This window comes from Panulirus ornatus, chromosome 5 (assembly GCF_036320965.1).
Source record: "Panulirus ornatus isolate Po-2019 chromosome 5, ASM3632096v1, whole genome shotgun sequence".
Lineage (NCBI taxonomy): Eukaryota > Metazoa > Arthropoda > Malacostraca > Decapoda > Palinuridae > Panulirus > Panulirus ornatus.
In genome coordinates this window covers 1,693,748-1,721,499 of record NC_092228.1, presented here as the reverse complement: position 1 = coordinate 1,721,499, position 27,752 = coordinate 1,693,748, and the positions used below count along the sequence as shown (strand labels likewise).

The following is a 27,752-nucleotide window of genomic DNA, read 5'->3' as shown; positions in this document are numbered from 1 at the left end:
CCCAAGGGTCGTGACATTGTGTCCAAGGGTCGTTACGTCGAGCTGTCGTGCCCAAGAGGTGAACAGCTAGATGGTAGGCGGTCCAGCAGGCTGGAGAACAACGTGTGACTTTGTGCCGTGAGGGGCGAGGAGAGTGACGTGTCCGGGAGTCCAGGAATCTGGGAGGAGGTGGGTGGTTGGTGGGTGAGTTCTGTGAATGCTGGTGGAGAGAGCATCAGGGAGGGAGGGAGTGAGGGAGGGAGGGAGGGGAAGGATAAACACAACTCCTGGAACATCACTGAGCCTTGGGCTTTACAGATGTGTTCTTAATCTTCTACTGTGTACACAGAGGAATACACACAGCAACACACCATTGGGTCCTTTCGAGGCTCTTTGTGACGGTGGAATATATCAGAAACTCACAATTCAAAGAGAATAACCTGTGAAGGTTAATGATTAATTATTTGAGGCCTCAACCTAACACCTGGTAGGGTCATCAAGGCCATGAACAAGTTATATAACCAGTTACTAACTGTATCATCTTGAATGATGTGGATCATTCTACCAACACACACGCTCATATTGTACATAAACGACTATTTATACTGTGATGGTCCGGGCATGAATCATTCAAGGTTTGGTTTTTCAGAAACCCATGCAGGAATATGTTAACATTTCTTCAATGTAAATGTTTCTTAAGGCAGGAATTTTTCGGGAAATTTCCATCGAATCTTCGTGGTAATGATGAGGTATACATGTACGTGGCTCAGGACTCCCAGGTGATGAGAGGCTGAGCAATGAAAGTCTCCAGACACGACAGTCTTCCACAGGTGGAGTCATCACGCACACCACCTGCATGACCAGGAAGCACTGCAAGATAAAGCCAGATGGACAACAAAGACCCTAATGTACAATGAAGTTGTACCTGATCTGGGGTAATTTGGCTTTAGTGTGAGGGTCACCAACTTTTCAGTCTAAGAATATTTGAGCAAGTTATTCTGACGATGAGGTCATGGCGAAAGTCTAGTTCCTTCGCCAGTGAAATGATTACACGCTGAAAGCAAACTTGCATGACCTCTGACCTGGGAGGCCTGGTCATGGTGGTCCGCTGATCTCAAAGGTGATCGAGACGAAGCAGTTACAACCATGACTGACAGTCATGTGTATGATCATACGCAATGTGGCGCTGGTGTTGTCACGCCATAAGAATTCATGATCTTCGTTTGTTCTAAGTTATATATACATATATATATATATATATATATATATATATATATATATATATATATATATATATATATATATATATGTATATATATATATACATCTAGTGACTCATGGAACGAAATATCTTGGGAATAACAATGAGACTATGATAACGTTCCGTTAATCTTTCCTAAATTTCCTTTTTACATATTTTCCAGTTAAAAATCAGGCTGGATTTATTAAGGCGGCTGACTCAAGGTGTAACGATGTCATAAGGATTAAATGTTAGGGATTCTTGTGGCGTAACATTATAAATTGGAAAGGACTGGCACTGATTTAATTTGCTGCTTTGATATACAAAGGTTCTTGCAGGCCTTACAGAGTTCTCTGTTCTCCCTTTCACCAAGTATAATAATAGAAGCAATCTTTGTTTTTATGTGGTAGTGTCCGATGATCTTAGGGACGTGTGATGGACGTGAAGAGCGCGCCTCCTGGTGGCACTAGTGAAAGTATCGGGAAATATTACAAAGTGTGAACATGAGTCGTTTTGCCATCCGTCGCGGAACCTACTTGATATGCATGAGGTATTTTCTTCTCGCCAGAGATGGAGATCTGGTCATTAAACAGCCTTCAAGTGCCTAAGTACAACGTGGGAATTGCCGAGATGAAAAAGAGACAGACGTGAGAGGGGAAATACGAGAAGTGTTTACAGGAAGATGTGATGTGAAATCAGAAAAGGTTATCAATGCAAGTGTTCAATATATTTCATCTCTCAGTTCCTGTTTTCTAACTTTCTCTCTCTTTCCCTCCCCAGACCTTCTCATTATCTCCGTTTATTCTTCATCATCTACGTCCTTCTGTTTGCCTGTCTTTCTTGCTCCCAGTCCCTTCCTCCCCACATTTCCACCTCCTTCCTTCATCTCTCCTCCCTCCTTAATTCCTCTGCCACACTTCACTGCCATCCATCACTTTCTCCTTCCTGCCATGCCATGTACCACTCTAGTGATCCCCCGTATCATTTGTCCCCATCTCTCTCTCTCTCTCTCTCTCTCTCTCTCTCTCTCTCTCTCTCTCTCTCTCTCTCTCTCTCTCTCTCTCTCTCTCTCTCTCTCACACACACACACACACCAGAGGAAGGTGAGGTACAGAACCCCAACACCACCATCATCATCATCATCATCATCCAGCCTTGATTAAAATGACACCAGTGGTTCTGTGGTCACCCACAAGATCCTACTTTCTCTGTCTCTCCTCCAACACAATCTTTAGTCATATATACATAATCTCTCCTCCAACACAATCTTTAGTCATATATACATATCTTTCTTGATATCATAAACTTTCATGCATCTAAAACACCAATGTGTTTAAAGTGAACGTAAAATATCATCACGTTTCATACGCTTTGAAAACTGTTTGTCATTTTCATCTAATTTCTGTTTACTCTCTAATCAAAAAGATAATAAGAAGAAAATGACGTTATTTGCTTTAATATATAATGTATTTTTATTACGTCTTGTGTATTGCTTTTATCTGATACATTATCACTGTATACGGTCGAACTTCTGATGCAGATTGTTGGATGGTTGTTTGTGGTGTAGTGAAGATGGGGAAGAGAAGAAAGGGAAAGGAGAGGAAGATGCTACGTAGATGAGTTCCAACAAACATGATCCATTGTCAATCATCATAAAAACAACAGTAGTGGTAGCGGCAGTAGTAGAACTAGTAGTAGTGGTAATAGTAGTGGTAGTAGTAGCAGAACTCATAGCAGTTGTAGTAATGGCTGGTTGTGTGTTTAGGCTTCAGTCCCACAGTATCAACTTACTGGGATCATGAAGAAAGTTAACGTCAAGTTACAGCCACCAATCGATGAAAAAAGCACTGACCCTCATATGGCTTCATGTAGTTCCTGTGGACCTGGGTTTTACCCAGTTGCTTCACCTTGATGGGTCATGTACTGTGAAACCCGTTCTGACGCTGGCGTTCGTCAAGTTTCCAAGCGTTTAATGTTGTCTGGGTTGGATAAGTGATCTCTGAGAGATGTTGTACACCTTCATATCAAAGTTAAAGAGATGCCATCAAAATAATATGAGAAACTTATTGTGTTTTTATCACTGCTTTCACTTATGGCAAGCAGAGTGTTTCCTGTGGCGAGATCTGCCGAGCTGGTTTACAGATCCATCATGAAGATTAAATATCTTCTCCGATCTGTTTACTTCTATCACTCTCATGGATCTTAATGTCTGATATACTTTTTCTCTTCTGTTATCCTAATGATTTTTTTTTTTTTGGGGGGGGGGGTAGGGTAGGGTTAGTGTCTTACGCTTTTCTCATCGTTTTGTTTGTGTGCAGTAGAGTTCATATACACAGAACATATAATATTTTATCAACGTAAGGTGACGGTCAGTGAGAGGAGAAAGTATCCAGCAGCTGGAGAGGTTGGCAAGTGTGAGTGGGGTGAGGGCGGCGGGTGGCCATGCATGAGTGGGGGATGGTTGGGAGGGTAGACTGGTTGTTCAGACCATCATGACCCCACAAACACTCCAGCTGTACATGGTATCCGGGAGTCGACCCTACCGTTCTACAGACGTGCGAGGTGAGGCTGCTCGCTTCTGCGACACTTTTTTTCTTTTTTGGCGTTTGCTTTCAGTAGCTTCTTGATGTGAGGCAGACCGCAAGGTAATGTTCTGGACCCTCAACAGTTGCCCTCGTGCCCTCCACCACCAAGTTCCAGACGAGGTGGGTAACATATAATGCTTCAACCAACCAACCAACTCTCACTGCCACCAAAACATCTACTACCCCCTAACCCCCCCTTCATTTTCAGTGCCTCTGGGCAGTTCATCCCAACCATTCCTACCTTACCTCACCCATGCAGCACCTGGGATGAGCCCCATAAACAAATAAAAAAGTCCTGAATTCTCCAACTGCCGAAGCTTTCTCCATCAATCGACAGCGAAGAGACAATTTCTTGTCTTTATCTCCAGCCCCCCGCCCACCCTTCAAGGCTGAGGTCATCACCAAGGAACTTTCCCCGTGTTCCTGGCATGACTTGCTCCCTTCGTCCATCATGACACAGAAGGTCACATTTTTCCTCAGTTTCCCCAAACAAGTTTAAGGCCGTTACCCAGAGAAATCGTTTTCTCTTACTAGAATCTTAAAATCACAATCAAAAATTTTATTTGAATTACAATATTTTGATCAATCTTCAATGGGAAGGTCGTAGTCTGGGGTGGTCTTCAGTCATGTGAAATCAATGTCAATAATTTAGAACGTTCACTAATAGACTGCAACATGTGAACAAAATAAATTATTCCTTTGCCCAATTAAGTTATGCTCTATACACTAATGATTCTAGTAAGACTTTCGTCTATATTCTTTCATACATTTTCATACACATTAATGTATACATGATCAATTACACTCTTCTTACTCTCATATGGAATACAGAATATCTTGTAGATCACTGTTTTGCAGGTTTTGAATATCTCAAGCACACTGAATATTATTCTCACATCTCTCTCTCTCTCTCTCTCTCTCTCTCTCTCTCTCTCTCTCTCTCTCTCTCTCTCTCTCTCTCTCTCTCTCTCTCAATTCGTATTATGCTACACACAGACACACATGTTTAAGAAACGGGAATCTACGAGTGCACAACTCTCTTCCTGTACTAGTAGTCAAAATAGGTAATAAAAAAAGGTCACATGTAATTACAGACACACACTCACCACTAAGTACCCAGGCGCCTCGCACAGGTAGGAGGGGCAGGTAACGGTTGTAAGTGCATGAAGGACCTACCCCACCAGAGATAACTGGGTTGTGATGACAACAACACAAGATAACCTGGAGTCTAGGTTTGTGTCAGGCTTGGTTTATACACTGAAACTCTTTCTGTATCGCTATCATTGGATACAAATAATATGTTCTATAGAAACTGTAATGTAATCTTACACAGTAAATGTTGATGCTAACCTAAATGATATATATCACCCTATAACCCCTGAACCCATTTTAAGTGGGGTATCTGGAGAACCAGGGAGGCGCTACACACAGCTACAGGGGAATCTTGGACTCCATTGCGGCGAGAAGTTACCAATGGAACTGTAGTCCCTCCCGTCCAGTGATAATGATACTGTCGTCCCTCCCGTCCAGTGATAATGATACTGTAGTCCCTCCCGTCCAGTGATAATGATACTGTAGTCCCTCCCGTCCAGTGATAATGATACTGTAGTCCCTCCCGTCCAGTGACAATGATACAACCTAGAGGAAGGTAACTTCCCCTCACGGTGTGACCACCAGCAGGAGTGGTGGTAGTGGTAGTGGTGGTGGTAGTGGTGGTGGTAGTGTTGGTAGTGGTAGTGGTAGTGGTAGTGGTGGTAGTGGTGGTGGTAGTGGTGGTGGTAAGTCTTCCTCAACGTGAAGTCATCAGGGCGAACATCTTACAACTGTGATGACTAATGGTCTTGCATGACTTGCCTTATGTGTAACTGACTCGTGAAATCTGACATTAAAACTCAAGTGCCAATAAAAACATACCAAGCCATACCACAGCTGTGATACATATCCGTTTTCTCAAGTCATCTCCGTGCATGTTGGCTGGCTTTCTTTGGCAAGATACGATAAAACTAAAATAAAATTAACAGCCATACAAGAGTTAGCCAGGAAATTGAAAACTGACATAGATTACTCCATTTGCTTTTTCGTCCATCAATATTTCCCTTCTATAAATATGGGCTTCATTCATGGTCGGAATGCTTTGGTTTCAGAATATTCATATAAGATGGTGTGTAAGATCTTTTTTCCGTGGGTGGACGTAGCTTGACATTGACGCTAGATCGCTATTAAGCCAGATGAAGGCCAACCACCCAACCTGACTGGTCTCTTTCTTTCATGTTTTCCTCGCCTCATATTCTCTCTCTTTCCTTACTTATTTCTTCCTGCCATCTGCTCGTCTCTTCACGTCTCTATCCCTTATTCTATGAGAACACCTTACAGCGTCCGACACTTTTAAGCGGTTAGTTAATTAACTTCAAGTAAGTACGTGGTTTGTGGCGGTCCTCGTAAAGGTAGAGCATCACCAAGTAAACTATTAGTCTACATCCTGAGGTTGAGGGAAACCCAACCATAAACAAATGTGATGACAACCGTCCGTTTTCCCTCGTGATGGTAGACTAAACAATCTCTGTCATTACTGTCAGGGCCAATATTTACCTTGAGCTAATGGCATTCTTTAGCTTGACTCTCTCGCTCTGTGTCACAATATTCGAGAGAACGTAACTCATGACTGTTTGTTCTTCAGTAAATTCTCCAGCGGTAAGCGAAGTTTCGTTGAAGGTAACCGTGGGTAGGGAGTCAACTTTTCCTCCCATGCTTTGCATGTATCGTCAATTCCCTCGGTCACCAGTGATCAACGAAACCAAGTCGTACTAAGTACAAGTGTTGAAGTGATGCCTTGAACCATCTTCCACCCTCCATGTCAGGACTATTGGTCTTTCCTTCTACATGATCAAAACCGAGCAATCGCTCTGCAATCTATGTCCCTTCCTGATGTATGTGTACCTATTTTCTTATACTCCATGTCTTAGTTTATCACGCTTCTCTTTCTAGTTATTCTTTTTTCGTATTTTCGGTCTTTCTTCAGCCTCCTTTATTATTAGTTAAACTCTGGGCTCGATGAAGACATATGTTTGTACTTAAAAGATAATCATAATCTCCATAATATGTATCGCTGTATTTTGTCGCGATTTTCCCGACCTCAGTTTGTCTTAATTATACACACATATATAACGAAGGTTACTCCTAGCTCTGCCAGGTTCTCGTGTGAGAAATCGGCGACCAATATTACCACAACACAACTACGAATATATATATATACATATTTGCGTATATATATGTGTATATATGAATAAAGGCAGACAGTATGAATTATGTACATGTGTATATATGCATATGTCTGTGTGTATACATATGTATACATTGAGATGTATAGGTATATATATTTGCGTGTGTGGACGTGTATGTATATACATGTGTATGTGGGTGGGTTGGGCCATTCTTTCGTCTGTTTCCTTGCGCTACCTCGCTAACGCGGGAGACAGCGACAAAGTATAATATACATATATATATATATGCTACATTACTGACATAAGATATAAATGTTGAGAAAGACACTTTCCTCCAGGTGTTAAAGTTGCAGAATCATCCATAAACAATGTGCATGAGGAAAGAACGTGAGGAAATAGAAGCCACGGGGAAGACTGGGGCTGAACCTGATCAGTCTCCCCCGCGAGGGTACAACCCTAGTATCTAGGTAGTCAGACCAGCTTGACCGTCGGTGTGTGATCATTTTCACTGCCAGAGTTTCCACACCCAAGGAACGCGTTATACAGACTATAATCACGGCATATAATACGGAGAATACATGGTTAACATGTGGGTGACTTTGGGTTAAGCTTAGAGAAACATAAATATCCTTGAAAACAAAATCCATAGTGAGAGGTACGATGTGTGGGCATGGTCATCTTCTCCCTGCTGGAATCATGGCGATGCTTCTCTACTTGGTAAGTGTTTCTACCACATTTCTGAGTATCTATCAACTTATTCCATACTCAGCCATGCATCCCTACCACAAGGAAGCTGGTCCACAAATTACCCAAGACAGACTGGTATAAACAGAATGACAAACAGAACGTCTGAATTGTAGCGGCAGATGAACCATCTTGGTATCACGGCTCAGACCCCGGGTGCCACGTCGACCCACAGCCAGCCGCCTCCACCACACTGCCTACCTCAACTTATGTACATAAAAAGATCCTGTTCCTCTATAGGTCGTCAAGATTAAGAAGGTTAAGTGAATTTCTTCATGGAGTTCACTTCCATTATTGTGAAACTGGTTGCAGTCGAACAGTTTACGAAAAAGTAGTTATTTCGTCGTCTCAGAAAATCAAGTTTTTTTTTTCTCTTCAGTGAAGTAAGCTGATAAATGCATATAATACGCTTAATTATTTGATCATAATGTTATCTACATACAAGTACACACAGAAGATAAACACGAAGCTCTTCACTGAAGAGTCTCTGGTAGTAATTATCCACTTAAGAGTCTTCTGTTCAGGACCTACAATACGACGTTGAACTTTTGTTTATTTAGGTACATTTAATATATTATCGGGAGTCCATAAAGTGTGAGAGGCGAATTTCATAAATCAATTTTGTCATAATGTCTTGATTTTTCCAATCTTATTTTGTCAAGAGAACATATTTCCAATCTTGCATTTCCTTAACGACGTAGCTTAACCATTCTTCGACTTTTTCTCGACATATTGACCATTATGGCACGGGCAACTATCGCCATCAAATCAAATTCCAATGAATAAAAAGAAAAAATTAGGACTCCATTAGTGTTTGTAAACCTGACATTTAAAGGTAGAAAGGCTGAGTGAGATAGAAAACGTATGGAGGATGAGAACTCCACAGCTTAAGATCTTCAAGTAAAGGAGGACGTATGATAGCAGTCAACCCTGGAGTGGCAGGACGCAACACAAAAACTGGTGGAGAGCAGATGTTGATGTTTTTGTTCGTCGTCTTAGCACCTCTCACTGACATTTCTATCCAGACACATTGATAAAGAATAACTACTTTATATAATGGCGGTAACCTTCCGCAACTTTTTTCTTTTTCTTGTGAAATCTTCACCTTAGTGGCATCGTTAGTGTGGGCCATATCCTAGTATACACGTGTAGGACGAGCGTTACCATTGAATTACTTTATACATAAGTTGTCAACAAACATCATAAATATCTACAGTTCTACACAATTCTCAGATATGTATTGATCTAAGTCTGCTGAAGACTTATTTCTAAACTTTTTTCTATAAATAATTGCTCCTCTGGACTTCCCACAAAGCCTAGTTAAAGATAATCAATGTCATCTATTTCTAACATTTTGTTCTACACTAGTCAGCTGAGAGACGCGCTCGTCAAGGCAGAGTGATGTATACCTGGTCTGGGTAAAACGTTTTTCTTAGCTCCAGGAAGCTGTTCTGCTCGTCGTACAGTTCCATCGACCTGGCATTCTGTCAGCGTTAGTGGTTGCCAGCTTCTGTGAGTCACAGTGGTGGAGGAAAAAGTAAACATTCCTCCGTCCGTCACTGATGAGATGTCTTCCTTCATTCCATCTTCTGTCATAAAGTATTTGATGAGTTCACCTCTTGCACTTCTCTCTCTCTCTCTCTCTCTCTCTCTCTCTCTCTCTCTCTCTCTCTCTCTCTCTCTCTCCATCTTTTAAAGCGGATACGTTCTATGGAGACTCTGTAGCACACTGCGCGTACGTGACTAACTGTGTGCAGGGTAGGTGAGCCGGGAGGTGGGAGGGGGCGTTACCAGACCGCCGGCCAACACAGCAATTGATGTGGACAATAAATTCAGACGTGATCTGCTGCGTGGGTGAGATTTTTTTATCACTATCCTTTTTTTTTTTTTTACCGGAAATCTGTGATCCAGTTGCCCATACTTCAAACATCATCCTCAAACAACAAAAGATAAAACCACCTTACTCAACTGTTTTTATGTGGTTTTTTTTCTCTGGAATCTGGAGCCTTATATTGTGCACTCATTAATCACTTTCCACCTGATGAATGCATGTCTGTTTTTCTTTATTTTGGACGGTTTATTTAACTTATTTTAAACATAATATCTACCTTTAATTAAAGTGCTAACTGTCCATTGCCAGTTGTCTGTACTGGACATAAAAAATGAAGATTTCTATCGTCTCTGAATTCTCGGAAGCTGCAAAAATAACAGGTGTTGTGATACATGAGGGTTGGTCACTTGCAGGTGGTGCGCATGCGCTGGGGCCAGTGGGTTGGGGGAGACGCTAGAGGTCACCAGGAACTCCTGAGTCGGATACGTGGGCCCCTGGGGGCCGAGGACCCTCGCGTAGTGGCAACAGTGAGGGCACACTACTTGTTCCCGCCTTCCCATCTTCCCTACAACCTCACCCATCGTTACCACTACGAAAACAGTCACCTCAGCCACGCCTTCGGCTGGGGTTTCTACCACCACTACATCAGGCATTTCTTCGGTAACCAGCGTGGAGGCTTCTTCTTAGAGGCGGGAGCCCTGGACGGTGAGTTCCTCTCGAATTCTCTTTGGTTGGAGCTGAACCTCGGCTGGTCTGGTCTTCTCATTGAGGCAGATCGTAACAATTTCCGACACCTCCTCTGGAAGAGACGTCGAGCCTGGATCTCCAACACGTGTGTCGCCAAGGAATCGTACCCTCGAGAGGCGATCTTCGAATCGCTGGAGGAGACGAAAGGGGAGTCTCGTTGGATCTACCGCGCCAACACTCGAGAGACGGGCTCGTACTTCACCAAGTTCCTGGACGAACTGAGCAGATCCTCTCGAAGGTCCTACACGAGGACGCAGTGCTTTCCTCTGACGACGCACTTGCTGGCCCTAAACGTCACGACCATCGACCTCCTCTCGCTGGACATGCAAGGTGGAGAGTGGGAGGTCATCCGGGGGTTACCACTGGAGAAGGTACTCGTCAGGAGTATGGCTGTCGAACATTTCCCTGGTTCAGAAACTGATAGGAAAGGCGCAAAGTTCGACCAGGCCTTCGTCAGGTACATGGAAGGTCTTGGTTACCGCCTCGTTGATGTTAATATGGATGTTGACTACTTCTTTATACTCACAAGTGACCAGGTGTTGAAACACAAGAGTGATCCACGTGAACTAAATCAGTTCCACAAAAAAACATAACAAGTATCAAGCATCATGAGCCAATATAATATTTTTCCCATCATAATTCACTTGAGTATAATAAATCAGCGCTGGTGGCTGATTCATGTGAGAAACTGCAGAAGCTGGTGACTGAGTTTGGTAAAGTGTGTGGAAGAAGAAAGTTAAGAGTAAATGTGAATAAGAGCAAGGTTATTAGGTACAGTAGGGTTGAGGGTCAAGTCAATTGGGAGGTGAGTTTGAATGGAGAAAAACTGGAGGAAGTGAAGTGTTTTAGATATCTGGGAGTGGATCTGGCAGCGGATGGAACCATGGAAGCGGAAGTGGATCATAGGGTGGGGGAGGGGGCGAAAATTCTGGGGGCCTTGAAGAATGTGTGGAAGTCGAGAACATTATCTCGGAAAGCAAAAATGGGTATGTTTGAAGGAATAGTGGTTCCAACAATGTTGTATGGTTGCGAGGCGTGGGCTATGGATAGAGTTGTGCGCAGGAGGATGGATGTGCTGGAAATGAGTGAGGGCAATGTGTGGTGTGAGGTGGTTTGATCGAGTGAGTAACGTAAGGGTAAGAGAGATGTGCGGAAATAAAAAGAGCGTGGTTGAGAGAGCAGAAGAGGGTGTTTTGAAGTGGTTTGGGCACATGGAGAGGATGAGTGAGGAGAGATTGACCAAGAGGATATATGTGTCGGAGGTGGAGGGAACGAGGAGAAGAGGGAGACCAAATTGGAGGTGGAAAGATGGAGTGAAAAAGATTTTGTGTGATCGGGGCCTGAACATGCAGGAGGGTGAAAGGAGGGCAAGGAATAGTGTGAATTGGAGCGATGTGGTATATCGGGGTTGACGTGCTGTCAGTGGATTGAATCAAGGCATGTGAAGCGTCTGGGGTAAACCATGGAAAGCTGTGTAGGTATGTATATTTGCGTGTGTGGACGTATATATATACATGTGTATGGGGGGGGGGGTTGGGCCATTTCTTTCGTCTGTTTCCTTGCGCTACCTCGCAAACGCGGGAGACAGCGACAAAGTATAATAAATAAATAAATAAATAATCCAATTCTCAATTTCTTTGTAAAATGTGTATTCTCATACCTTCCAGTGTAGCGCCCGGGAAGATGTTTCAACACACACACACACATAGACACACACACACACACACACAGTTCTAGGTCAGTGCACATCATAACCCTGACTGACACAGTACAGTGGTGGCCGGAGCGTTCATGCTGCACAATGCGTCACGCGTTCAGCGCACGGGAGATGGGGGATGCGGGTTCGACAGCTTCGTCAGCCAGTCCAGGTTCCCCCAACACCTCGACCATAACACCAGCCTCACCTGAGCTACTCGAGCGCAGCAACCTCGAGTGCCTGGCAGTTACCAGCCATCACATCTCCTGGCTCATACAGTGTTCAGTCTGAGAGGCTCAGGTCATCCATCGATGTACACAACGACCAGTTCATACATTACATAACAACAACACACAATCATTCCCTTATTAACAAGATCAGTAACAGGTTAATTTCATGTTTTCTTAAGCGAAAGAAATCTGTGGGTTACACACAAAGCCTCAAGTCCTGTACTTGTTATTTTCTTGTTTATGTAAGTGAAGATCTCCGGAAGTTGACCTGTACACAATATTGTATTGTAATATTGTTGTGTGTGTGTTTGTATATTTACAAGGTTAAGAGGCCAGGCAACATGAGTGTAATCTCTCTCACGGTAACAGACAATATTTACTACACTGAAAATGGTTATCCTACAAACATACGAACACACCCACCCCAGACATGAGGCAGGTCCACAGTAAACATCTTCACTTACTTCCTGATCTTGACCAGCCTCACTTCCATGTCCCGGAGGTAGTGAGACAGAGCCTCCACCACACGACGCTCCATCGCGAACACCGCCGTCAGGTCCTGGATGGATGTGAAGACCTCGGCCTTCGTCAGGAGGAGAGGTGGGCTCCACACTCCCGCCAGCCCCAGCAGCAGCAGAGGGAACACTCGCCACGCTCGCATCTGTTGCCCGGCAAGTGAGGAAGACAATGTTAAATATGATTACAATGCAGTATTGGCTATATATGATTACAATGCAGTATTGGCTATATATGATTACAATGCAGTATTGGCTATATATGATTACAATGCAGTATTGGCTATATATGATTACAATGCAGTATTGGCTATATATGATTACAATGCAGTATTGGCTATATATGATTACAATGCAGTATTGGCTATATATGATTACAATGCAGTATTGGCTATATATCTATCCTATGAAGAAATACATAAAACTGGACTGTTGAAGGTACAGTTCTCTCCTGAGTAACGAGACAATACAGTTATAACCCACAGTAGGAAAACCTATCGTTATGCAAATATGGGTTACCAAGTCAATCCCTTCACACGCGAACGAAACCGTAAGGTAAAATGGTGGTCATTATTAGACGCAACAAAATGATTAACCGTTCTTCAGTGGCGTGAGAACATCGTAATTAGTGAATGGCTACGAGGATGAAAAAGGTGTAATTGTCAGGAATAATGAGGAGTGTATGTCGGGCGTGCTCGAGATGGATGCGAACCGTAGTCTTCAACTTCTCTCTCTCTGGTCCAAAAACAGGCTATGGCAAGGAACGCGCCTCTCCAGCAACAAAGCGGGGAATCCTACCCCATCACAAAGGCACGAACGCCTCTATCGTCACGAAGAGCTAGGAGGCCGCAAGGCGTGTGTGACCAGCAGATTGTGTGGTGGGAGGGAGGGAGGTAGTTGTGCTCAACCATACTGCACATATGGTTCCCTGACTGTCATAAGCTTTCACGAGGTGCCATATTCCCTTCCCACACGCGACTCATACTTTAACGAGTATTAATCCACAGTTTTTCTTGAGTTACCAATAGCCATGTGTTGTGATAACCAGCAACACTCTCTAACTGCCACACACACACACACACACACACATACATATATATACTTTCATTTCACCAAGCTTACATATACTTTATCTACTGTTATAGTCTGCCAAGCTGCTTCAATGCCTCAAACTTTCACTAGTTTCCAGTTGCGACTCATTTCCATATATTTTAACCAGTTTTCATAAACATTCGCCAACTTTCATTCTTGTCATTCAACACTTTCCATACTTTCACAGCTTGCCATATACTTTTCCCAACTTTCTACATAGTTTTCAATACTTTCCATGAACTTTCACCAGTTTGCCCTCATGGTCGTCACAACACGTCCAGAGTGAGGACAGCACCTACAGCAGACCCCCCAGGGACGTGCTGCAGGCCACACACTTGATGGTTACATGAACCAGGACGCAGTGGTCGCTGAGGCTCAGCAGGCAGCTACACACACCACACAGACCCAACCTCCACTCCAGGTGGTGCTCTGGCATTAATGCTATGAAGAAAAGATAAAAAAAAAACCTTGTAAGCAAAAGAAGAAGACGAAGAAGAAGAACAAGAAGAAGAAGAAGAAGAAGAAGAAGAAGAAGAGAGAGAGAGAGATTCTCTTCAACTACTTAATCACCAACAACAGGAAGAAGTTATCGCAATAATGTCACGTGAAGGCAATTGCATCATACCCACATAATTATGAGCCTACCACAGCCACCGCCACCACAGCAGCTGGAGCGGGAGGACAGCCTCTCCCCTCACCACAGGTAACGGGAAGCAGGAAGGTCTTCACATGTGCTGACGAAGCCTCCATCATGTGCAGGGCTGTTCATCTATTGTCTGGTCACATGAGTACGACCGTACGAACCTTCGGTACGATGGCCTGGTCTTTGACCTGGCCCTTGAGGTTCAGGTTGGAGGGTCGTACCATCGTGTTCAAGGGTCGTTACGTAGTCGTCACCAGCACAGTAAGGGGCCCTAAGTGTACCTCCCTTGTGGTAGTCCACATCAGCCCAGGCACAGGAGTTCCCAGTGAGCCTCAGGGAGAAAGTCTTGTTACATTCCCCCGGTATGATCTCCCTGTAACATCTGGTGTTCACAATGATGGTGATAGTGACAGTGATGGTGATAGTGAGTGATGGTGATAGTGACAGTGATGGTGATTGACAGTGAGCAACAGTACGGCAGATGAGAGTGACGGTTCTAATCTTGAGTATAGCCTGAATACCACAACATCTAGGGAACAAGCGTCATCACTTTACCTTAGGTCTTCCTGTACAACAATACACTCACACTACACACTACACCCACACTACACACTTGACGATACACTCACACTACACACTACACGCACACTACACACTTGACGATACACTCACACTACACACTTGACGATACACCCACACTACACACTTGACGATACACTCACACTACACACTTGACGATACACCCACACTACACACTTGACGATACACTTACACTACATACTTAACTATGCTTCTTACTACACACTTGACGGTACACTCACACTTAACTATGTATCACCCAACATACACACACACACACACACACACGTGCACTCATAACACCAACCAGGACACTGTGAAACACATTGATGCAAGAATGAATGACAAAAAGCCACATCTGATCAACTGATTTATGATAATCATTCAACTTCCAGTCATCGAATGAACCCTCAAACTTCACTCATGAAACCTTTGCAGTGCAGCTGATTCCTTTCTCATTCATTTTCTTGTTTATTTCTTAATGTGTCACATGTATGGATGGGGAGCTGGGGACGGAATGGTAAGGTTGCTCTGCATGAAAAAACCGGACTACATCATTATGTGTGGGAATCTGTGGACCGCCGAGATGAGAAACTAGAAATGGTTCATACGGTTCAATTACTGTTTCACCTGAGCGAGAGAAACAAACCAATTCATCGATATTCCGTTTTCTGTATTACTCAGAATATATGTAAACATCAAGTGGCCGTAAGTGCTAACGCAGGTACGACAGATGGTGGGCGGGACCTTCCTAGGAGCTACTGTTTGAGGGTTGTCCAGTGTGCCCAGTGCACGAGTTCACTACAAATCATCTGAAAATGACTGATCTTAGAACGTGCGAGTCGAGGGTATGTGTGCAATGTTATCTGGTAGCAACAAGAACATGAGACCACAGGGATAAGTAAACCTCTTAACATTTGCACGGATGTCCTGCAACATCTACCAGACAAGAGCCTCAAAGAAAACGGATGGCTGCAAGAGAGAGAGAGAGAGAGAGAGAGAGAGAGAGAGAGAGAGAGAGAGAGAGAGAGAGAGAGAGAGAGAGTCAACGTGAGTGAACTATGTGTGAGGATGAGACCCATTATGAGACGCCGGGTCCCAGGGCAACCCTGCCGTGGTGGCATACGTCCATGATGATGGCACTGGAGCTAAGAAAACGAAAGGCGGAGCAATTGAGGCGAGACTATGATAATCATCACCGCTGATCCATCATCTTCCATCTCACAGTTCCAGCATCTTGTTACACTCCGCTGAAGGCATCATATCCACATGTTCTCCAGCACAGCCAGTCTCGGTCCCACACTTCACTTCCTGCTGTGTCCCTCACTCCACCATGTTAATTTTGTTATGATATAATTAATGAACTGAGGATGGGTTTGTCTATAGTTAGGCAGACAGTAGCTTGGGAGAAAGTAATCACACCGAGATATTATAGCATTCCACACAAACACACACACACACACACACACACACATATATATATATATATATATATATATATATATATATATATATATATATATATATATATATATATAATAAAGGATCACTAGACACTTATGATTAAGCTAAGACGTACTTTTCACAATTGGAGTTTATTACTACGTCACGTAGGTATCATGTCTTTATTTCATACTGTTCCTCTAGACTGTCTTCTAATTATAGTTCACTTATGAACATACCTGTTAACTTATAAATTCTGTGTGGTCTTGTCCACACTGGTGCTATCTTACAATCTTTCTTACCTTACTCTCTCTTACTTGACCTTACCTGTGGCTGGACCAGGCTGGGGCAGACCTTGGTGGACGGCAACACATTATCATTATCCCACTCTCTCCCTCCCTCACTCCCTTGCGTTTTCTCCTCTTATTCCTGTTTCATTCTCTCTCTCTCTCTCTCTCTCTCTCTCTCTCTCTCTCTCTCTCTCTCTCTCTCTCTCTCTCTCTCCTACTGGCCGTTTGCTGTACGATCCTACCTCCATCTACAAGAGGTTAGTAATGTCCTCCTGCAGCAGTTAACCTCGACGTAGACCATCATGTCCTCTGTTATCTACCTTTCCCATCTACTTTACTATACTATCACGTACCCTCACTTTCATGAACTCCCATGTGAGTAATCTTACATATATACTCTCGTCACCTCCTTATGTCTCTTTATATATCCTGTTTTCTTTCTTTTTTCTTCGCAAAGTTTTTATCTTTTCTCTTTATTCGTTCTTCCATTTAGCTTCCCTAATGCCCTGGTTTTCCTTAATCTCTCTCTCTCTCTCTCTCTCTCTCTCTCTCTCTCTCTCTCTCTCTCTCTCCATCAGAACATTCACCACATAACCCACACCCAAATCTCTCCCACCTCTTACATATGCCAGCAGCATCACTTAATCCACCTCTCCACATAGATAATCCTTCCATCGCTTCACACGACATTGCATCTGAATATCCACTTTTACCCTCCACTGACCATGAGGGGATGACCCTTGGCTGACCTCACACTTGAGAAAAACAGGTTTTAAACTCATCTCGACACGGAGGGCACTGCTGTGTTGGGCCACTACTTCAGGTGTGGTCTGTTGTGCGTTGGACAGAGGAGGAGGAGGAGGAGGAAAACTACATGAAAAAAAGAAGAAACAAAAGAAAATTATGAGAAAAAAGAGAGTGTGTCTACCACAGTAGACATCTTTTTACTACATGTAAAGACATTACAGGAGAAGATAGCAAGATAGCAAGATAGCAAGATAGGAGAACACGAGCAAACACCAAAAGGAAAAAGAGCAAGATAAACAAGATGACGTGAGATGGTTCCTCTCAGTTGGACTGGGAGTAACATCTTTGGTTATCTTTGCAAGATAGAGAGTTGTTAGTGATCATGGAAGGAAAGTGTCAAGTGTAAGGCGGAAGAGGTAAAGAGAAAGAAATCGTGAGAATAAAGAAAGAGAAACAGAGAAGACGAACAGATACAAGAGAGGATACAGTAAGACAGAGTGTGGGAAGAGAGAATTTGGTGCAAGACAAGATAGGAATAGTAATAAAAGGATTAGATATACTTACTAAAAGGTCAGAGAAGGAGAGAGCGTGTGACCCCTGAACTATAATGGCCATGTCACAGTGAATCACCAAATCGGACACAAGCGTTCTTCACTGTACCAACAGATGTGGTCAATACTCACACACCCTGCCCAGCTCCCCACAACATTCCTCTAACATTAAATCATCGTCATTTTGTTCCTGTAAGAGACACTCTCTCTTTTTCCCCTTCTCCACACTTACATTCCCTCATCTCCATTATTCCCCACTTACACAACCTCTAATCTACGTCTCGCCTCAATCTCTCTTTCTTATTCTCCCTTATTTAAACTCCTTCCTTAATTCTCCCTCAGTGACACTGTCGCACAGGTACACTAGCCATCATATCTTCCCTTCCTCATTACACTTTCCTCAGTCTAGTCTTCTACAATTTCAATATTTCCTTATTTACATCCACTCTTTCCACGTGCCCAAACCTATTTTCACACTCCATGATCTAAACATCTGTCGTTACTATCATCAGTTTACAACGCGATCTCAACCTCCACAATCCTGTGACAACATTACATTCTTTATAATGAAATATGTGTTTTCTTACACTTCCTAACCCATCACTTTTACCCTATTTCCTGTATTCCTTTCTTATTATCCTTTTTGTAGCGTGATAATCTTATCGTATCTTCTCCCCACAACCGGAGGTCATCTTCTGTGTCTCAGCAATGTGCTTCACCATCTCCGTTATCAAGGTTCCTCCCTCCCTACCTCCGTTCTGCTGGTTCACTTCTTTCTCATACTTTCACGTGTAGTCAGCGTCCAACCCTCATCTCTCTCATACATATGAATCTTCTGTCCTATTTCTTCCCATATATATATTGTACCTCCTTTGTATCGACACATTCAATATTCTTTCTGGGATGGAGTGGAAACAAGAGGATCAACATAATCCCAGACGATATATAAAAAAAAAAAACCAGCATAAGTTAAACAAGACACAGATGATAACAAACAGAACTCTGCACACATCACACTACGTGTGAGTCTCGTCAGTTCTGTACAGAATGATGAGATGATGACTCTTGTATCAAGCTAATTTTCACTCAATAATTGAACACTTATTTCCCCGAAGTTTTTATCACAAACTCTTAATGAAGGTATCGACTCGTAAGAAAACCGGTACATACTGATATACCAACGCCTTCAAAGAAGTATGTGTTGACCAAATGATCCCACTTTATAATTCTTGTTTTGGGGAAAAAGAAATTTACGACGTGGATCACCTCATTCCTGCACACAACACCAACATCGGAGACAAGTTCTGGTGGTTGACCCAACTGTCGACAGTGTCGCCACACACCAGACATTCCTGCCTCTGTTGTCCACTGGAATAATGATGATATTCACCGTGGCTACACCACACAACCTTCCCCTCCTCCCCAGCCACGCTAGCCTTCACCTCTGACACGTACTAAATATGATCCTACCATCAGCACTCTACATAACCATGTAAGATTTCAAATCTGATCAATTGACACTAATTCACTCCATGTTCCAGCTTGTGTTTCACACTTTCGATCATTTTCCTACACAAACACAGCAAAGAAAAAGGTGTGTGGAGGGGGTGGAAGGAGACAATGTGTGGGAGAAGCAAACAGCCAAGTGCAAACAGCTCTTACCCCAAACAGCAATGTTTGGGGTAAGGGGGAGGGGGTCTGCTCGTGAGGTCGTGTATCTCCGAGACGCCTCTTTATTGTGCAGGTGAACACCGTTATGTTATCTCTGGTCAGGGGGGTGAGAGAGAGAGAGAGAGAGAGAGAGAGAGAGAGAGAGAGAGAGAGAGAGAGAGAGAGAGAGAGAGAGAGAGAGAGAGAGAGAGAGAGCGAGAGAGAGAGCGAGCGTCGAATCACCATGGTAAACATGAGGGGTTCCTCTCATCTATTTCAACAAGGTAATACTGAACACTACAGGACGACCCTTCACCACACACTATGGTTATGTACACACACACACACACACTACCCGCACCAGTGCTGCCATACTAACTAGCTGAGGAATGTGTTGTGGCGAGCACGAATCATGATGAAGTTAGGCCAGAACCACCGATGAAGAGGCAGGAGCCAGGGGAGAGAGGAAGGATGAAGAGGCAGGAGCCAGGGGAGAGAGGAAGGATGAAGAGGCAGGAGCCAGGGGAGAGAGGAAGGATGAAGAGGCAGGAGCCAGGGGAGAGAGGAAGGATGAAGAGGCGGGAGCCAGGGGAGAGAGGAAGGATGAACTTCAAGTAAGGTCGTGTTATGAAGTAACCAACAAACAATTTAGGAGTCAGGGCTGGACCCGCCTTCATCAAACTACATATGTCCAGTTTTTCCCTTATCAATCAAACCAAATTATAAATAAACCATCAAACATACGACACATCATACAACACAAACATACGACACAACATCATACAGCAGGAAAATACAACAGTAACTTCCATAAGACTTGCTCGGTCACAGGTCACTGAGAACCGTGACCTCCTGACCTTCTCTCAGTGAGGTAGTTAAGGTGGTCATCACGCTCGTCCAGGATGAACCACCATAACCAGCGTGTTAAGCCTGAACTCGATAGCTAAGAAGTTGAATTAGGTCACGAGAGGTCATCCTCGACTTTCTATTTGACCTTGATGGTTTATCAACGTAACCGACTCAAAGAAATGAAAATAATACGTGTCAAAGACGACGCCATTGTGAAACAAACAACACAAAACTACTACAACACAGACAATCCCGGCTAAAACAAACACAACATAGACAACATCACGACATGAAAGACAACCTCCTCTACTTGAGTCTCTACCTTATCCACAGCAGTTCCTCCTCAACAAAGACAGTACAAAAAAAATTCCTCAACTACAGCAAAAACTATATTAAAACAATGACACTCGATCTGTACCGATATAAACACAATTCATATCATCAAAACCCACTACATTATGACACATTTTTTCGTCATAATAATATCAGTTTTATATATATATATATATATATATATATATATATATATATATATATATATATATATATATATATATATATATTTTTTTTTTAAACTATTCGCCGTTTCCCGCGTTAGCGAGGTAGCGTTAAGAACAGAGGACTGGGCCTATGAGGGAACATCCTAACCTGGCCCCCTTCTCTGTTCCTTCTTTTGGAAAAAAAAAAAAGAGGGGAGGATTTCCAGCCACCCGCTCCCTCCCCTTTTAGTCGCCTTCTACGACACGCAGGGAATACGAGGGAAGTATTCTTTCTCCCCTAACCCCAGGGATAATATATATATATATATATATATATATATATATATATATATATATATATATATATATATATATATATATATATATATATATATCTTCGCGACGGAACAAATAACTCATAAAAAAAGAGGAATCAGTTAGTATGTAAAACATGTGTACTAAGAAAAATAAGAATTATTCCAATATTGAGAAAAACGAGAAGCCAACATGCATGACCCATGGGTAAGATATTGTTTACATTTGTAAATGTAACAAAACTTATCCTCACATAACTCCAAACTTAACCTATATTTATTTACTCCACGTAACCTATATTCAACCACCAAACTTGACCTAATCACTCAAAATACCTTAAATTCAACCACCTAACTTAAATTTACCCAACCTAATTGTCTAACGAACCTACCCTAACTAAACCAAACATAACCTGTATCTATAACTTAGCTATAACCCAGCTGCTCTAACTTTTCTTCACCTTCCTACAGAAAATACGGCCAAACAACCAAACCTTCACAAAAACAATGACAAGCAAGACTGGATCATAACAATGAAAGTTTCACTCGTCCCGCTGCTACTCTCTACACCACAAACACATTCACAACCTGGCAGACGTCTCCAACCATGCACATCCCACTACATCCACACAAGTGAACGACTCCCTGTAATCCTCCTCCTCTCCGCTGTACCTTCCCCTGGCCTGGCCAGCAACTACGGAACTAACCAATCAGAAAAATAAGCTGCGAGTGTTACTACAACACCACAACAAATAACGGTACAACCCTGCCTGGCTCATGATGTGCCACACACTTTCTCGCGCGTTCCCCACTCTACCCACCGAGGTACCTTCCAGACGTGTGTATATATATATATATATATATATATATATATATATATATATATATATATATATATTACATCAGTAACTTTCGTCAATCTATGGCATAACAACCATACAACCATAACACAACATTTCCTTAATACTGTGAGAGAACTCCTCACTGTATCATAACTTCTCAGTGACATGAATTATACATTATGGAATTTTTTTACAATATCCAATATTTACATCATCTAAAACAACGTCAACAATACCTATCAGTGATATCAAATAACCAAACTCTCTCATTCATTTCTTCTCAGTATTATATAGTAATCAAATATAAAGAGTGTGTTATGTACCTATAAAACCAATAACCATACACCTCACATATAATTGAGCTATAATTTCTCAAATTGCACACCAGTTCTATAACGATAACTGATAATTGTGATAACACCATGGAACCTTAACAAGTATTGTGTTAAGTAATCTTCGAACACCTTGACTCCATCACAGATGGGTCATTACATAGTTAAGTAATTAAAATGACTGCAAGGTCATCAAAAGAAACCTCAGGTTACCTAGCGTTATATATATATATATATATATATATATATATATATATATATATATATATATATATAGGTCTCCCTGCTACTCGGTATTAGCAACCTGTATTATATTATTAATCATCACCTAGTCTAGGATACTGTTTCCGAGAGAGAGAGAGAGAGAGAGAGAGAGAGAGAGAGAGAGAGAGAGAGAGAGAGAGAGAGAGAGAATGTCTGTATATGTGATTTTCCTCACCATCTTAAAAATCTCTCTCTCTCTCTCTCTCTCTCTCTCTCTCTCTCTCTCTCTCTCTCTCTCTCTCAAGACAAGTCATTACCTTAACTTCACTAAATCTTTATCATTTATAATCCCACGTATCACGACTGAAGAAAATGGTCAACTTTATGTCTTGTGAAAATGTTAAATGAAATATATGTACAGTTTTTTGCATACTTAATCATCCAGAACCAAAATGGATTTTTTTAAAGATACATTATTATTATCAATATCATTATTATCAATATTAATATTATTATTACTATTATTATAATCATTATTGATCAGGTAAAGGCATGAAATTAACCAACTACAGAACAAAAATATTTACTGTAACAGCGTTACTTGTACTTCCAAAACATTTTTTTCCACTTAAAATTGCTTCGTATTTTGCCGAGGTCCAGCCGCTCACCTGGACACTTACCACACACACACACACACACACACACACACGGAAGCTGGCGGGTGGATGTTACAGCACTGGTGTCTGAGTGGCGGGAATCGAACCGCAGGCACGCAGGTATCATCGCCCACCACACAGCCAACCAGCTCGCAATTTGGGCTTACACAGATGAGAAGTGTTCGTGAGCGGGCAGTGTGGTGAGGCGATGACCACACGTGTTACTGATGGTCACCAACAAGGAAATTCTCCAGCAAAGTCACAACTTCCTTCATGTTACTTGCCCAAGAAGAAGAAGAAAGTGAGAGGAAGTTACTGAAGTAGTTTCTTCCGGACACATGGGTGATTAGAGGAAGTAATTTCGTATTGGTGGGTCGTTAGCGTGAGTGTGCGGGATTGGATCGGTGGTTAGGAAGGATATTACTGCCTGGTTGGTGAGCGTGATTAGATAATGTCTTATGACATCACAGGGATGTGATGGAGTGACGGGTAGCGCTGGAGGATTATGTGAGTGGATTCGTGCGTCGTGAGTTTTGATGATGTGATCATGATGAGCAATGACAGACGGACACACTGGCGTCGTACAGACTTGTAACAAGTCTTGAGGTCGAGAAGCAAAGTTCGTCCATCCCAGTAACCATGATGGCCGACAGAATGATAGAAAACGTGTCCCGGGGTCAGATGGCGATCGATGGCATGTTGAGAGGTGACAATGATGGTTGGTCGTGTTTCACTAACCCAGTAACATGAACGTCTCACGTCAGCTGCTCCTCCACACGTTCACTGGTCAACCAAACATGTGTTGTCATAATTGTGGTCTGTTGTCACCAGCTGTTGGGTGATGCCAAGCCAAACACATGTGTGTTCATGAATAACATTTCCATCATCCTCTTAACAAATCATGAACATATTCTTTTAAAGTATTGTTCTTGTAAGTCCGAAAATACATAAAACAGTAAAACAATTTAGGAATAAAATCTAACAACATTCAGGCGATTGTTGCCAAACATTTATTCTTTTTCAACAAACATTTATTTTCTGTGTTGCAGAAAAGACCACACACACGACAGCATCGGTTATCACAACAACACTAAATACTGTCAATCCTTACTCCATCTCCCGCCTTTGCGAGGTAGCGTCAGGAAGGGAAGAAACATGGCCTAACTTTCTCACATTCACACCTTTGCTGTCATGTATTGAGGTAAGGTTTTCATCCATCCTCGTTCATACTAACGTTCTGTTCATTGTTATCTAACCCTATATTATCCCATGTTCTCCTCGTCTTCAAAACCTTCACATATTTTGGGAAACTTCCTAAGCAATTGCTGGAGACGTGTCACAGTAAACCCGATGTTGTAAGCATAGTTTAATAAGAAAATGAGATAATTTTCGGGGTAATTTGTATTTTCATACCACGGCAGACCTGAATTATACTCTCTCTCTCTTTTGTGGTTCAAACCACATGTCTGAATATTCCTACTGTTGGAGTCTTCACGCCCCTGCAGCACTGCCCATTGTGGAGGTGTCCAAACTTGTGAGTCCCGCCTCACGAGCAGGACCTACAAGCCTTCAAGTCCCACCTGTGGAGTCCCCAACCTTCACCTTCCCACGGACACTTGAATAAGATAAGCAAAATTCCACGGTTGCCTCTGTACCACATTACCTGTACACACCTCCCAAGCCTGGTCTGTGTGTCGAGAACAAACAACAATGTTCTATGTTATCAAGAACAATGGCTGGCCTTCCAGTGTTCACTGTCTCATAATTTCAACGCAGAACAAATGAAAAGGAAATTTCATATGACGGTGGTTGTCTTCTAGACAACTGTTGTTTGTAGGAATGTCTACCAGGAAGAGGAGCTACAGAGAGAGAGAGAGAGAGAGAGAGAGAGAGAGAGAGAGAGAGAGAGAGAGAGAGAGAGAGAGGTGGAAGTAATGGTAACCAGGACATCACTGTGGAGGTGCAATATTTGCATACAAAAGAAAGTAAAAAAATTACGGTTGGTTGTGCTTCTTACGTAATGCCCCGTGGGTACAATACTCTCTCTCTCTCTCTCTCTCTCTCTCTCTCTCTCTCTCTCTCTGTGTGTGTGTGTGTGTGCGTGTGTATTGGTCGATAAACGACCATTCAGTTTAGGCTGGTGTGTGTATACATACATGGAAGGAAAGACACAGTACATATGTACAAGGTTATGAGTACTTATAAAGTGGACAATGACCCTTTGAGCGACGAGCCAGTAACACTTCAGTAACAACGGAAGCCAACATTGCGGGCGTGACCACAGGAGATAGTTAAGGTAGCACAGCACGGAGCTACAGACAGGAGATGGTCAGGAACAGTTACGTAACGGAAGGGAAGGCAGGCCTGGCAGGAGTAACGCCTCGTGACGGACAGGATCATGCACGTAACAGATCACTGTTTCTACGTCATCAAGTCAGGCAATAGTAACATATTCAGCCTTATTAATATTCAAACTTATCATGAATGAATAATTAACATCACAGACCATGAGAGATGAAGAAGTAACAGTACGAGTGTGATATCTAAAGGAGCTTAGATGATGAAGTGTAATAACTTGGGTCTGGCTGGAGTGGCGTAACTCTTACGAAAAGTAACAGTTTGAGTAACAACGAAGACACACGGGGGGAGTGACCCAACACTGTGGAAGGTTTAATGCGTTACGGACATGTATAACGCGGGTTATGGTACTCACTTCATGCTGAGGGTACGTACTATGTGTGTGTGTGTGTGTGTGTGTGTGAGAGAGAGAGAGAGAGAGAGAGAGAGAGAGAGAGAGAGAGAGAGAGAGAGAGAGAGAGAGAGAGAGAGAGAAGTATGTACATAATACACTCCCAGGGAGCCAAGCACAACGTGACTCATTACCGTTAACCTGACGCACCTCACAGCCAGGCCAGACACGTCTCAAGTTACACACATAAGTATACAACATAGTATACAACATAAGGTATACAACATAAGTTACAACATAAGTACACACATAAGTATACAACATATGTATACAACATAAGTTATACAACATAAGTATTACAACATAAGTACACACATAAGTATACAAACATAAGTATACAACTTAAATATACAACATAAGTATTACAACATAAGTACACAACATAAGTAACAACATAAGTATAAACATAAGTATACAACATTAAGTATACAACATAAGTTACAACATAAGTATACTACATAAGTATACAACATAAGGTATACAACATAAGTTACAACATAAGTATACAACATAGTATACAACATAAGTTACAACATAAGTATACTACATAAGTATACAACATAAGGTATACAACATAAGTACACGACATAAGGATACAACATAAGTACACAACATAAGTACACAACATAAGTATACAACATTAAGTACACAACATAAGTAACAACATAAGTACACGACATAAGTATACAACATATGTATACAACATAAGTATTACAACATAAGTATACAACATAGTATACAACATAAGTATACAAACATAAGTATACAACATATGTATACAACATAAGTTATACAACATAAGTATAGCAACATAAGTATACACATAAGTATACAACATAAGTTACAACATAAGTATACAAATAAGTATACAACATATGTATACAACATAAGTATACAACATATGTATACAACATAAGTTACAACATAAGTATACAACATAAGTACACGACATAAGGATACAACATAAGTACACGACATAAGGATACAACATAAGTATAGCAACATAAGTATACAACATAAGTACACGACATAAGGATACAACATAAGTATACAACATAAGTATACAAACATAAGTATACAACTTAAGTATACAACATATGTATACAACATAAGTACACACATAAGTATACAACTTAAGTATACAACATATGTATACAACATAAGTATACAACATATGTATACAACATAAGTATTACAACATAAGTACACGACATAAGTATACAACATAAGTTACAACATAAGTATACACATAAGTATACAACATAAGTACACAACATAAGTACACACATAAGTATACAACTTAAGTATACAACATAAGTTACAACATAAGTACACAACATAAGTACACGACATAAGTATACAACAAAAGTATACAACATAAGTTACAACATAAGTATACAACATTAAGTACACAACATAAGTATACAACATAAGGTATACAACATAAGTACACGACATAAGGATACAACATAAGTATACAACTAAGTATACAACATATGTATACAACATAAGTAACAACATAAGTACACGACATAAGGATACAA

At 41.9% G+C, this 27,752-nt stretch overlaps 2 protein-coding genes across 2 annotated transcripts in view; one reads left to right on the top strand and one right to left on the bottom strand.

The window, feature by feature from the left end:
• The window catches only part of LOC139747103 (prolyl 4-hydroxylase subunit alpha-2-like), a 70,937-nt gene that overhangs the window by 20,406 nt on the left and 22,779 nt on the right, over positions 1–27,752 (bottom strand). The window contains exon 2 of the mRNA XM_071658927.1: positions 12,738–12,934. Coding sequence (XP_071515028.1) covers positions 12,738–12,934 — 197 coding nt within the window. The remainder of the gene's footprint in view (positions 1–12,737; positions 12,935–27,752) is intronic.
• LOC139746650 (protein Star-like) lies at positions 7,175–11,123 on the top strand. Its single transcript, XM_071658083.1, has 2 exons — positions 7,175–7,742; positions 10,014–11,123. Exons 1-2 carry the CDS (start codon positions 7,686–7,688, stop codon positions 10,938–10,940), a joined length of 984 nt encoding a protein of 327 aa, XP_071514184.1. The 5' UTR covers positions 7,175–7,685; the 3' UTR covers positions 10,941–11,123.